A 14,808-nucleotide genomic window follows, 5' to 3' on the forward strand; every position below is an offset into this window, starting at 1 on the left:
AGATAGTAGTGAAATAAGTTAGTGTAACAGAGAATGAAATATAGCTGCACCAGACGAACCTAAGCAAGAAAAGAACACACATGACTCGAGATGAAAAGAAAGTGAAGCAACATCAAAATACTGTGGGAACCCAGAAAGTGAGAGAGAGAGAATCAAATCTAAAATGCAAGCTAAAAATGTTAAAGTAAAATACAAATACAATAAGAACAATGAAAAAACTACTAATAATTCAAAGACTGGAAAACAATTATAATTTATATATGCATGAATATTTGCTATAATTAATTATGGTCTTCATTTTTTAAGTGTTTTATAATGTGATTTGGTATCAGTCATGTTTTTTAGCTCTCATGGCCCAGTCAGATTTTTCTTGTTCTGCTTGCCCTTACATATACTGATTCACTTGGTCATACTGGTTCCTAATTATATACTGTTGTTCCCTCCCTAGCCAAGGTTCTATGGAAGTAGGCAGTGCAATCGATTCCCACAGAAGGTCCTGTGTTAGAAGTTCTGCATTTGATGGAGGGAATGCTCCAGAATGTTCTTTAGCATCTGTAGATCTGAAGAGGTTCAAGTTCAATTTGATGGATGTCATTCAGCAGAACAAAGAGAGGTGGAAAGAGCTGGCTTTACAAGGTATGACAACAGGTCATTTGGTAAATGTGGAGAACTCGGATCCGTAGCTTTTCCATTACCATGTTATGATAAATATCAAAATAATTGATTTTATCTCAGGTAACCTTGAATTTATTCAGTTGTCTGCTGTTTGCTGGTACAGATCTGCTGAAAGATTTATTACAATTGAAAATCTGAGTTTCAATTTTCTTATATCCTTTCAGCGCTAGCAGTTCATATGTGTCAGTAAATACTAATAGACCGCTGTATCTCAATGAATAAAGTATACAATATAACTTAGTAACTGTTATTTACTCACTACATAGGGCTGTTATCATTATTTAAAGAAATACAATTAAAATCACGTGGATTTAAAATACCTGATATAGATATGACTTACAGAAAGAATATGGTGAACAAGGTCAGACAAATTCAGAAGGTCTTTTACTAAGGAGCGCTACAGTTTTTAGCTTGCACTAAAAATCGACGTCCATGGGGCATCTCAGCATTTAGTGCCAGATGATTTTTAGCACAAGTTAAAAACACTAGTGCACTTTAGTAAAAGACCCTCATGGTTGGGTTCAAAAAAAGGTTTGGGCAAGTTCCTGGAGGAATAGTTCATAAACAATTATTAGCCAGGAAGATTTGGGAAAGCCATCATTTATCTCCAGAAACGAGTTATAAGACATAAACCTACTTTTTGCTGGATATTTGTAACTTTGACCACTATTGTAGACAGGTTACTGGGATCAATGGTCTAACTCATAATGGCTTACGTTATCCTATATAATAATTTGCACCTCTGTCTGGATGCCTGGGTTCGTAACACACTTCCCATTGGTCCAACCTGGCAGTGACGTCAGAGGGTGGATCAATGAGAGGGAAAGGAAGCCAGCACCAGCCAGCCACAGAACATTGGAGGTGAGTAGAGAATCGCCCCCCTCCCCCCTGTCCTCCCTCCGAGTTCCAGCCCCCTCCCCTCCGAGTTCCATGCCCCCCTACCTCCCTCCCTCCCTCTCCTCCCGTTCGAGTTACAGACACCCCTCCCCTTCCAGTTGCAGGACGCCCCCTCCCCTTTAGTTGCAGCCCCATCCCTCCCTCCGAGTTCCACGCCCCTGTGCCTCCCTCCCTCTCTCTCGCTCTCTCCCCTCCGAGTGCAAGCATGACCTGTCCTCTGCAGCCCCTCACCTTCCCGCGTGCCGGCTGTAATTTAAAAATTCTTACCTCGGAGTCCGGCATCAGCAGTGAAGGCAAGCAGCGCTTCACACTGCCTTCCCATCTGTCTCAGCTCTGCCTCTGGTCCCGCCCTTCTGGAAACAGGAAATGAGGGCGGGACCAGAAGCAGAGCTGAGACAGATGGGAAGGCAGTCTGAAGCGCCGTGCGCCTTCACTGCTGACGCCGGACCCCGAGGTAAGAATTTTTCAATTACTGCCGGCACTTAGGAAGGCGAGGGGCTGCCGGAGGACAGGTCGTGCTTGCACTCGGAGGGGAGAGAGAGCGAGAGAGGGAGGCGCGGGGATCTGGAACTCGGAGGAGTGGGGGCGTGGAACTTGATGGGGAGGAGTCCTGGAACTGGGAGGGGAGGGGGTGCTGGAACTGGGAGGGGAGGGGCATGGAACTAGGAAGGGAGCGGGGCTGGAGACAGAGGGAGGGAGGTAGGTAGGGGGGCGTGGAACCTTGCTAGCGCCTGTTTCATTTCTGTCCGAAATGGGCCTCTTTTACTAGTGTTCTTATAAAAGGCCTAAAGAAAAATTTAAGGTCTGATTAAAAAACAAGGAAAGAAAACAAATGAGGGTGTTTGTACAATTTTGAAATAGCGTATCATTGACCAAGAATATAATATTTCTGAAGAGATCTCTTAGTCCCTCTTTTCTGAATGGTCTCTCTCTCTCTCTCTCTCTCTCTCTCTCTCCCTCTCTCTCTCTTAGTGCTTGAACCAAAGGATATCCTATTATCTATTATAATTGACTTGCATCTTATTTCCATCCCTTAATACTTTATATGTTGTCCAGTAATTCTCTAGGTTGATAATCTTTCATTTGTCTCCTTCCCATCATCAGCTTAGGCGTTATCATTCACTACTGGGGCAATTCTCTAACAGTGGGAATTGGGAATAATTGGGAACCTATTCTACAATAGAAAGGAGGAACCTAAGTTCCTTTATAGAATCGTCTATCGTGCCTATTTGGGTAGGCATGAGTTTGGCAATTAAAATTCAATGCGAAGAAATGCAAAGTGATGCACTTAGGTGTAGAAATCCATGGGAGAAGTATGTGTTAAGCGGGGAGAGTCTGATATGTACGGATGGGGAGACAGATCTTGGGGTAATAGTAGCTGAGGATCAGAAGGCGATGAAACAGTGTGACAAGGCGGTGGCCGTAGCTAGAAGGTTGCTAGGCTGTATAGAGAGAGGTGTGACCAGCAGAAGAAAAGAGGTTTTGATGCCCCTGTATAAGTCATTGGTGAGGCCCCACCTGGAGTATTGTGTTCAGTTTTAGAGGCCGTATCTTGCTAAGGATGTAAAAAGAATTGAAGCGGTGCAAAGAAAAGCTACGAGAATGGTATGGGATTTGCGTTACAAGACGTATGAGGAGAGACTTGCTGACCTAAACATGTATACCCTGGAGGAAAGGAGAAACAGGGGTGATATGATACAGACATTCAAATATTTGAAAGGTATTAATCCGCAAACAAACCTTTTCTGTAGATGGGAAGGCGGTAGAACTAGAGGACATGAAATGAGATTGAAGGGGGGCAGACTCAAGAAAAATGTCAGGAAGTATTTTTTCACAGAGAGAGTGGTGGATACTTGGAATGCCGTCCTGTGGGAGGTGGTGGAGATGAAAACAGTAATGGAATTAAAATGCGTGGGATAAACATAAAGGAATCTTGTTCAGAAGGAATGGATCCTCAGAAGCATAGCCGAGATTGGGGGGAGGCAGGGCTGGTGGTTGGGAGGTGGGCCTAGTGCTGGGTAGACTTCTACGGTCTGTGCCCTGAAAATGGCAGAAATAAATCAAGGTCAGGTATACACATAAAGTAGCACATATGAGTTTATCTTGTTGGGCAGACTGGATGGACCGGGCAGGTCTTTTTCTGCCATTATCTACTATGTTACTATATTACATCAACCATAGAGCTGGTGTAAATTCTTGCACCTAAATGCTAGAGACATGAATGTGATTTATAGTATTCTAAAAGCTTCATACATGGCAGTCCCACCCATAGGTATTCCCACCTGTTAAATATGTGCTATGTAAGAGAAGCGTATATACATTTATTTATTTATTTATTTATTTATTGTGAACATTTATATCCCATATAATCCCACCAAGGCAGGCTCTATGTGGCTTACAACATTGTAGGAAGAGCACAATATAATAATACATATGCAAGATGAAGTAGAGAGTAGAGGAGAGGAAGAGAGGGGGTCAACAGGGGAGAGGAATGAGGAAGTGTAGGGGATCGAGTAGGAGTGGAGTAAGAACGATCACACAGGTAAGTCTTTAGAGATTTCTTGAACAGACTGTGTTCGGCTGTCTCTTTTAACGTTGATGGTAGGGCGTTCCAGAAACGGGGGCATGTGTAGCTGAACAACGAGGCAAAGAGCAGCTTATACCGTAAGTTCCTGCAGTTAGGAAAGTGGAGAGTCAGATAGGTGCGGGAGGTCGATAAGGCTAAACATATAAGCTGGGCCTCCCCGTAGACAATCTTGTGAACGAGAACACAGACTTTGAATTCAATTCGTTCTTTGATTGGGAGCCAGTGGAGCTTTTCACGGAGGGGCTTCGCTGCCTCAAATCGAGATTTGCCAAATAGTAGTCGCACCACCATGTTCTGTGCAGTTTGAAGTTTTTTTAAGGACGTGCTCTTTGCAACCAGTATAAATTAAGACGAGGGAGTGGATTAGTGTCCTGAACAGTTCAAAAGGAAGGTACTGCTTGATACGCTTAAGGGATCTCATGGAAAGGAACATGCGCTTCATGACGGCCAAAACTTGGAGCTCAAGAGTCAGGTGAGGGTCCAGAATGACCCCAAGGAGTCTTATGCTGGTGGCGACAGGGATGATGATGTTCTGCGCACTTAAACGGATTTGAGGCATTTAAACATTTCAATGTTTATGTTTATTAGGACTTATTGTACTGCTTATTCTGGCCTGCAGATCTGAGCGGTTTACATTCATGCTGTGATAAAGTCACATCCAGGATAGTTGGGTTAAGGCAGTTTCAGTCTGAAATATAAGTCTCAGAAGGCATTGCAGGCAAGGAGCCAGGGGGTGAGATGAGGAACCCGGACTGGACTCCTGTCTTCTCCCATGGGTGTAAGCTGGCAGGACGTGTAGATGGGCTGCCATTAGGGGGAAAGAGAGTTAGCAAACCCTGTGTGCAGGAGCTCATCATTAGTCTAATGCTTAACTCAGCTGGTATGGGTGTGGGGGAAGCTAATGGAAGGAGAATGATTGGTTGTGAGAGCAGAAGCCAGGGATTGATTAGGCAGGTGGGAATGAGTCCTAGGGGAGAGAAGCAGTTGCAGGCTGAAAACCCTTGGGTAAGAGAGGTCCCTAAAATACTGAAGCAGGCTGAAATCCCTTGGGTGTGAGGAAGTCCCAAAAGTATTTGCAGGCTGAAAATCCTTGGGTAAGGGAGGTCTCTAAAGTATTGAATTTACCAGTGAAGCTGATGCAGGGTGAAATCCCTTGGGTATGAGGAGTCCCTAAAGTATTGAACTCTCCTGAAGGTAAAGAGAGTAGAAGGTAGAAACTGGTGCTTTGTGATTTAACTGTGATGATGAACTGAAAGAACTGCTTCTATTTGGAATTGAACTACTGTTTATTGTGCATTGGATAAAGAGCCCAGACTGGAGCTGACTGTGAGCCTTTATTGAATCCTGATATGTGCTGATAGCCTGCTGCTTAAAGGGGACTATGTGCCACACACTTTCAGGTGGCTTACATGTGCTTAAGATTGAAGGTGAATGCTGCTGTTGGAACTGTGTATCAGGTTTACTAGAAACCTGCATGGAATAAAAGCCTTAAGATTGAAGTTGCTGGTGGACATTTGTTTCTTGATTGTACCGGGAGTGCTCTCCCTGGTGACAGTGCATATATGGCAGTAATCTAATTATTTATGCATGTATTCAGTGCATTAGTGTTAATGCCTCATTTAGAATTGCCTTCTATGAGAACAGTTCTACGAAGGGGTGCCTGTTCTATAAAGGAAAAGAATACCTACTGTCTGTTACAGAATACTAGCATAGCAGCACAAATACACATGTATAATTAAGACTTGACCCCTTACACCAGCCATAGAATCGCTGTAAAGGTCTGTGCCTAACTACTAAAAAAGCAATGTGTTAATTATAGTATTCTATTATTTATAAACTTAACTGTGCATTGCCCAGACTATGAAAAAAGAAACAAGCAGAGAAAAAAAACCAAATAAAAATCCCTACCTAAACCAAAAAGGCCCAAACAAAAAGTAGGGATAAGGGAGGCCTTCCACACCAGGGATGTTCCAAAGTAAAAGTCCAAATTTATTTCCAAAACACTAAATAAATAAATTAATTTGGATTTTTGCTTTGGAACATCCCTGGTGTGGAAGGCCTCCTTTATTCCTACTTTTTGGCCCCTGCTTACAAAGCCACTTTGAATGGGCTGTGTTGGCAATGCTGTGCGGCAGCTGCTAACACAGCTTTGTAAACAGGGGGGTTTGTTTGGTCTGCCCAAAGTCCACCCATATGCACTCCCACCTTCAAACTACGTAATTAGGTACCATTGTATAGAATAGTATTTTGTTTGCATTTTGCTCACACCTTTTTCAGTAGTAGCTCAAGGTGAGTTACATTCAGGTACTCTGGATATTTCTCTGTCCCAGGAGGGCTCACAATCTAAGTTTGTACCTGAGACAATGGAGGGTTAAGTGACTTGCCCAAGATCACAAGGAGCAGCAGTGGGATTTGAACCGGCCACCTCTGGATTGCAGGACCGGTGCTCTAACCACTAGGCCACTCCTCCACTGGAATATTGGCATTTATGTGTATATACCAGTGCTATGGTCATTTACACATGTTTTTGGTTCCTAAGGGGTCCTTTTACTAAGGTGCACTAACAGATTTAGCGTGCGCTAAATGATAAGATGCCCATGGGAATATAATGGACATATCATTTAGCACTTGCTAATCATTAGTGCACGCTAAATCCATTAGCACTTTTTAGTAAAAGGACCCCTAAATGTTGACGTCCTCTTTAGAAAATTATACCTATGGAGTGATTCTGTAAGTGGACACTTCGTTATAAGTGTCCTGATGCTGCATGATGAGAGCCTACTACTGCTACTAATCATTTATATAGTGCTACTAGATGTATGTGGTGCTGTACACATTGTATGCAGGTACTTTCTCTGTCCCTAGAGGGCTCACAATCTAAGGGCAATAGAGGGTTAAGTGACTTGCCCAAGGTCACAAGGAGCTGCAGTGGGAATTGAACCCTGGATGCCAGGATTAAAGCCTGCTGCACTAACCATTAGGCCACTCCTCTCTCCTATCTATGGGGCCTTTTTACTAAGCTGCAGTAAAAGGGGTGCTAGGGGTGGCTATTTTGGGAGGGGGCACTTACTGCCACCCATTGAGGTAGAGGTAAGGGCTCCCGTGCTATAACCCGGCAGTAAACAGGCACCGCCAGTCCCCTGCAGAAATATTTAATATTTCCACTAGTGACAGAAATGGCTAGCGCTATGGGTGGAACTACTGCTGGCACCTGCATTGGGCCACAGTAGTTCCAGGTTGCAGTGTGGCAATCCTTTAGTAAAAGGGCCCCTTTAAGAATGGGTATGCAGTGCCATAACTCACATACTTTTAACTAGATTAAGGGGAGGTGTCCTGGGAAGGACTGACATGTTTTGAGCAAGATCAGAAAATAATTCATCTAGATTTGTTCACATCTAAAGTGATATTTTTCATTGAAATTTGTAGCTGTACATAAAAGAAAATGGGTGCAAAAATGTGCAGGTATTTAGCAACCATAGCAATGTTTCATTCTAAAAATTACAAGGCCTGCAAATGCAATCTGCTTGGGGACTATACACGGAAGCAGGTCATTTATTCCCAAAGGGGCTCTTTTACTAAGGTGCACCGAAAAAGGGGCTGCGCTAGTGTAGGTGCGTGTTTTGGGCGCGCGCAGATCCATTTTTCAGCATGCCTGTAGAAAAGGCCTTTTTAAAAATTGTTGCTGAAAATGGATATGCAGCAAAATAAAAATTCTCAATGTTCATCTATGTCCCAAACATTTCATATCAGATGTAAAATATGGACAACTCAACAATTTTTTCTTTTTATTGGGAAAATCAGATTAGCTGCATATCACAACCATATGAATAGTCTTATTCTTTCGCTCAGGCGAAATGGTGTGTAGCAAATCCTCATATATCTCCCATCAATCCATATTTTTTATACAAAATTTTGTTCTTAAAGATTGTGCATATATATATATTTCACTCCCAAAGGCTGTGTAAGTATGCCCAGAGCATCACATATAGTTTTTACAATCATTCACTTATCTGTGAAACGGCAATCTAGCAGTAACAGGGAACCCCCGCCGACATGGCCAGGTTTCGCATAGCGCTTTTTCAAGGAAGAGGCTCTCTGTAACAAAAGACCATATATATATTCTTATTAACACAACCCCCAACAAATTTCTCAATATTAATATAACAAATTATTTAAATATCTGTCCATACCTTAACATCCTGCTTTACTCCTGTGTACCAAAAGATGGCCGCAGCATTTCAGCGCGAACCCTGCCCTTACATACGCTACAGCTGATCGCAAAACGCTCTCTCTGATTGGATCCTAACTCCCAACTAAACCACCAATCACATATCAGCTCATACAATTACATCATTGACCACCAGTCAATCTCTGAATTCAGCCCGGTCGGGGCTAAAGCATTTAACCTAAAAATCCATTGTTGCTCTTTAAAATTTAAGAGCTGAGCAATATTACCACCCTCCCATCCCATACTTATTTGATCAATAACTCTCCATCTGACATCAGAAAGCAAATGCCCATTCTCTAACCAATGTTGTACCAAGGGCGCTGCCAAAACTGCATTTTTGATACGAGATTTATGTTCATTTAATCGTATCTTAATAGATCTACTAGATCTACCAACATATACTTTATTACAGGGACAGATTATAATATATACCACATTCTGCGAAAGGCAATTAGTATTGGATTGAGCATATAAAGGTTTAGATCTATCTGAATGTCTCCAAGTAACTCCTTCAACGGTTGTTTCACACCATTGGCATGATCCACATTTTGTGTGGCCAGTAAGAGCCATGTTATCAATATTGCCCCCTATATTTCTATATGATAAGAGTTCCCCCAAGGTTTTACCTCGGGTATATGCTCCAATAGGATGTTGAAGAAAGCATTCAAAAATTTGAAGAACATGCCAATGTTGATGAATACTAGTCATTACCCTTGAACTTAAAGATGAGTACGGAAGCACAGCCACCAATCTATCCTCTTGCTCCTGAGGTTGATACTGTAACAACAACTCCCTATTAGCAAACTTCGCTCTTAAATATGCCTTTCTAACCACTGATCTTGGGTACCCTCTTTCCATAAATTTCATTGTCAGCTTTTTGGCTTGCTCCTCAAACCTATCTATATCAGAACAGATTCTCCTAATTCTTAAAAATTGACTGATAGGTAAACTCTTCTTGAGATGGTAAGGGTGAAAACTCGAAAAATGCAACAAAGTGTTTCTAGATGTGGGTTTCTGGTATAAGGTCGTATTTATGCCATTCAAAGTTCTAAACACCCATACATCTAGAAATTCCAAACTGTGATAGTGATAATGAAAAGTAAATTTCAGATTATGTTGAAGAGAATTTAATTTATACATAAATTGTAAAAGGGAATTCTCTGAGCCCTCCCATATCAGGAATATATCATCCAAATATCTCTTCCAATAGGAGATATTCTTAAACTCCTCCAGATTGTATACTAAATGTTCCTCAAATTTGGCCAAATATAGCGTTGCAACTGAAGGGGCTAAAGCTGCACCCATAGCTATCCCTATTTTTTGTTCATAAAACTGTTGTTGGAACACAAAATAGTTACTTCCAATCACTATGTGAGCCAGTTTCATGAGGAACTCCGTAGGTATACGGGGAGAGCCTAATCTTTGATCCAGAGTATCCTTAACAATCTTTAAAGCCTCATCCTGTGGAATCACCGTATATAAGGATGAAACATCCACAGTTACAAATATAGAACTTTCCTTAAGTGTGATATCTTGCAAACCACATAAAAAATCCGTCGTGTCTTTTAAATATGATCTAACCTGTTGAGCAGCTGGTTTTAAAAAAATATCTAGAAAAATTGATAAAGGTTCCAATACAGTATTACATAGTGACACAATGGGACGACCCGGTGGTTTCAATATATCTTTATGTACTTTAGGGAGAAAATAAATCCACGGTGTCTTAGGATGTTCAACATATAAAAATTTAGCCTCTCGTGAGGTCAATATCCCCCTTAAGATACCTTCTTCAATCATTTCTTTAATACATTTCTGAAGATCCTTGACTGGGTCGCCCACCAGTTTTTTATAGGTCAGTTCATCATCCAATTGCCTATGACTTTCCTGTATATATTTATTAATGTCCCATAGAGCCACTGCTCCTCCTTTATCTGCTCTTATAATCAACACTTCCTGTTGTTTACGTAATTGAACCAATGCTTCATGTTGTTGCTTGGAAAGATTCCATGTTTGAAAACTGTCATCTTGTTGTTTCTCCATTAGTTCTAAATCATGTAATATACATTTCTGAAACGCTATCACAGATGGATCTAAATTTTCAAATGGCATCCAAGTTGATTTCGGACGAACCAAAGAATTATCTGGTAATGGTGGATTTACCAAAAAAAATTTTTTTAGATGTAACTTCCTAAAAAATCTAAACAAAGAGACCCGCATCGCAAATGGGTCATATCTGGTTGTGGGGACAAATCCCAACCCCAAATTTATCAATTGATCTTGAACTCTGGATAGCTCAAAGGAAGAAATATTAATAACTACTGATTTTGATTGGTCCAAGCACGGGTTTGATAAAATCTGCCCGGGCCCTGAATGTCCCCTTGAGTTCCTTGCGTTTGAAAACGTGTCTGTCGACCTCGACGCCCCCTGTAAAAAGGGCGATGATTATCAATAGGTCCTTCATTTCTCCCCGACTGACCAGGTCTTCTATCGTCTCCACTCGAATCACTATCAGTAATGTTCCCTGTAAATACTGTTTCTGCCGTAGTTCTTAGAGGCCGATCCTTATACATCCAGAAGTATACTTGATTCGAAGCAAAATCTCTTTCATCTCTTTTAAATTTTTTTATTTTAAATTGACGAATAGATTCCCGGGCCAATTTTAATTTTGCAGTTAAATCTAGCATAGATTTAGAATATTCCTCTACCGGAGTAATTTGTTGAAGTTGATCTGTCATTGTAGCTACTTTAAGCTTAAGTTCTTGTTCTACCGTAGCTGTCGTCTCAACAATTAGTAGCATTAAATCTCTGCTGCATTTATTTAAAATAGCATTCCACTTTTTAACAAATCCTTCATCATAAGTAAAAAGAGATGGTGCTTTTTGCATTCTCAGACCTCTTGGGATCATATGGCATTTAATATATTGCGCCATCGTATCTCCATGCAATTCCGCCTGTATAAGGCGTTTATTCAATGATTCAAGATCAAACCAAGTGTTTCCCCCAGGGACAGACGGGTCACTTCCTATTATGTTAGCCCGTTGAACCAATTTAGACATTTGTTCCTCCGAGTATCCAAACATGTCCAATCCTGTTGTAGTCATGTTTAAAGCTGTAGTTCTGGTGAATATCAATAGAAACTCTTAAGAATAACTCACCCTATTCATATAATGTGGGGACCAAAAAGTTATCAATGTTCATCTATGTCCCAAACATTTCATATCAGATGTAAAATATGGACAACTCAACAATTTTTTCTTTTTATTGGGAAAATCAGATTAGCTGCATATCACAACCATATGAATAGTCTTATTCTTTCGCTCAGGCGAAATGGTGTGTAGCAAATCCTCATATATCTCCCATCAATCCATATTTTTTATACAAAATTTTGTTCTTAAAGATTGTGCATATATATATATTTCACTCCCAAAGGCTGTGTAAGTATGCCCAGAGCATCACATATAGTTTTTACAATCATTCACTTATCTGTGAAACGGCAATCTAGCAGTAACAGGGAACCCCCGCCGACATGGCCAGGTTTCGCATAGCGCTTTTTCAAGGAAGAGGCTCTCTGTAACAAAAGACCATATATATATTCTTATTAACACAACCCCCAACAAATTTCTCAATATTAATATAACAAATTATTTAAATATCTGTCCATACCTTAACATCCTGCTTTACTCCTGTGTATCAAAAGATGGCCGCGGCATTTCAGCGCGAACCCTGCCCTTACATACGCTACAGCTGATCGCAAAACGCTCTCTCTGATTGGATCCTAACTCCCAACTAAACCACCAATCACATATCAGCTCATACAATTACATCATTGACCACCAGTCAATCTCTGAATTCAGCCCGGTCGGGGCTAAAGCATTTAACCTAAAAATCCATTGTTGCTCTTTAAAATTTAAGAGCTGAGCAAAATAAAAATTGGCACGCATCCATGTTGGGTCTGAGACCTTACCGCTAGCCATTGATTTAGCGTCAAGGTCTCACGTGTTAACCATGCAGTAATCGTCTACGTGAATAGCATGACAATTACCGGCCGGTTTCTGCTGCGTGCCAGAAAATAAAAATTATTTTCCGGCGCGCGTAGCCGACGTGCATCAAAAATGAAATTACCACAAGGGCGACGCGGTAGCTGGTTGGTAACTCAAAATTGACATACGTTGGGCACGCGTAGGTGCCTAAAAAGGGCCCCTAAATCTTTTATTGTCCTGGAGGCCAAATTACTGCTTAAACCCACCAAATTACAGGAGACAAGTTTTACTTCTTAAACTGTGTGAAAACTGACAAAAGAAAAGAAGAACATAAAAGCAATGTAGTGGGAGAATGTTTTTGTTTCAGAAAAAAATGTTATGAGCTTCCAGAAGAATGTGAACACTTCTAAATGTGGCCATAGCATTTCTTCATTTTCAAAGTAGTGTCATTGACCAGAACAGCTATTAATAATTCATTTCTGTTTATCAATTACAGGAAAATAATCTATCGATTAATATTATCACAGTTTATTACACAGATGGCCTTGTAGCACAGATGTCACCATATAGTGCTCTGAATGCATTTAGTAGTTAGCAATTTGCACTTCCTCTAAGGCAGTTTTCAGACAAGTTTTGGTATCTGTTTCATCACATTTTTCTCTTTTCTACCTCTTAACTTTAGGGCCTCTGGGTATGAGAATTAATAGACTTTGAGTTTACACTGTTTTCAGCCTGAGCAGCCTTTTATTTTGAAAGTTCTCTATGTAGCACAAGGGTCATGCCATCAATTCCACTCACCATCTGTCCATCTTTGCTTTCAGGACTCAAGTGTCCACTTCAGGGTTATTACTGAATATGAAGATATTTTTTTTACACCAAAGTAGTTGTCTCTTGAATATTCTGATGTTCTTAATGTGTATATATCTGATGTGACTTACATTACTTGCCCCCAAGTGGTTTTGAAATAGTGCTTACAAATTAATGCATTGGGGGGTCTTTTTACAAAGGTTCTTAGCGCGAGCTAAAAATAAGTTTGCGCTAAACACTAGAGATGCCCATATATTCCTATATGAAATAGTTTATAAGGAATATACTGCAAGAAGATCATTTATAATAATTGTTTAGTGTTTGGGATGATTTGAAAATTATTGACATATATTCCTATGGGCATCTCTAGCACTTAATGCGTACTAATCATTAGCACGCACTAAAAATGCTTTCACCCCTTAAGACTCCCTTAATGTTTTACATTGTTTTTACTAGAGCTGTGCTGAATAGCATTTTTTACTATCCAACCAAATACAAATAATGAAAAATATTATTTGGCTGAATACGAATACCAAATATGAATAATGGGCATTGAGCTTTAACATAAATAATAATAAAAGAAGAAATGTGAAATCAGAGATCCAGTGTTTATTTCAGTAGAATTTGGCACAGTAGAGCCCCAGATTATTCGTATTTGAATTTAAATCACTATTCAGCTGAATATGAATAATGTATTTGAGGCCGAATTGAATTGATTACGAATATTCGGTTCAGCCCTAGTTTTTATGAAACTTGTGTGTTTAACTAAAGGTAATACATGGCACGAAACTGGGCCAGTTGTCACATTTGAAATAAGTAACTTGGTAGTGCTTCTTCTTCAGAGGACCAATGTTTGTTTGAATTTTGTTTCTGGGCATTCTGTCTTCCTTAACTGTGCCCATCTGTGAGGCTCTAAGGGGTCCTTTTACTATGGTGTGTCAAAAAATGGGCTGCTTTAGTGTAGGCGCAAGTTTTGTGTGCACGCAGATCCATTTTTTCAGGGCGCCTGTAAAAAAGACCTTTTTTTAAATTTTTTGCCGAAAATGGACGTACGGCAAAAATCAAAATTGGCGCGTGTCCATTTTAGGTCTGAGACCTTGCCACCAGCCATTGACTTAGCAGTAAGGTCTCACGTGTTAACAGTGCAGTAATCACCTAGGTGCGTAGAATGACGATTACCACCCGGTTTCTGCCATGCGCCAGAAAATAAAAATTATTTTCTGGCGCGTGTAGCGGACACACGTCAAAAATGAAATTACTGCAAGGGCCACGTGGTAGCCGGGCGGTAACTCCAAATTGACACGCGTTGGGCACACATAGGTGCCTATGTGGCTTAGTAAAAGTGCCCCTAAATAAAATGGGGCATTATCCCCTCATTCCGTAGCAGGTTATGTAAGTTTTAAGTGCCTTTTGCATGGTTAAACTTAATTGGGCCCGATATTCAAAGGGATTTAAGTGGGCCGAAGAGAATCTGGCCTGCTTAAATAACGGTGAGCTGCTCAACTGCTTATATTCTGCGACACTAAACTGAGCAGTGCCGCTGAATATCGTCTCAAACTGCCCTTGTTAAAAGTGGGCAGCTCTGGGGAAGTACAAGGGGCAGCACTGGGGAGGAACCAGTGGTTATGGGGTAC

At 40.8% G+C, this 14,808-nt stretch overlaps 1 protein-coding gene across 2 annotated transcripts in view; it reads left to right on the top strand.

The window, feature by feature from the left end:
- The window catches only part of PDE1A (phosphodiesterase 1A), a 595,639-nt gene that overhangs the window by 550,018 nt on the left and 30,813 nt on the right, over positions 1–14,808 (top strand). For both annotated transcript variants that reach the window (XM_030209839.1, XM_030209840.1), the window contains one exon: positions 449–636. In XM_030209839.1, the coding sequence (XP_030065699.1) occupies positions 449–636 (188 nt within the window). The remainder of the gene's footprint in view (positions 1–448; positions 637–14,808) is intronic.

Source organism: Microcaecilia unicolor, chromosome 7 (assembly GCF_901765095.1).
Source record: "Microcaecilia unicolor chromosome 7, aMicUni1.1, whole genome shotgun sequence".
Classification (NCBI taxonomy): Eukaryota; Metazoa; Chordata; class Amphibia; order Gymnophiona; family Siphonopidae; genus Microcaecilia; species Microcaecilia unicolor.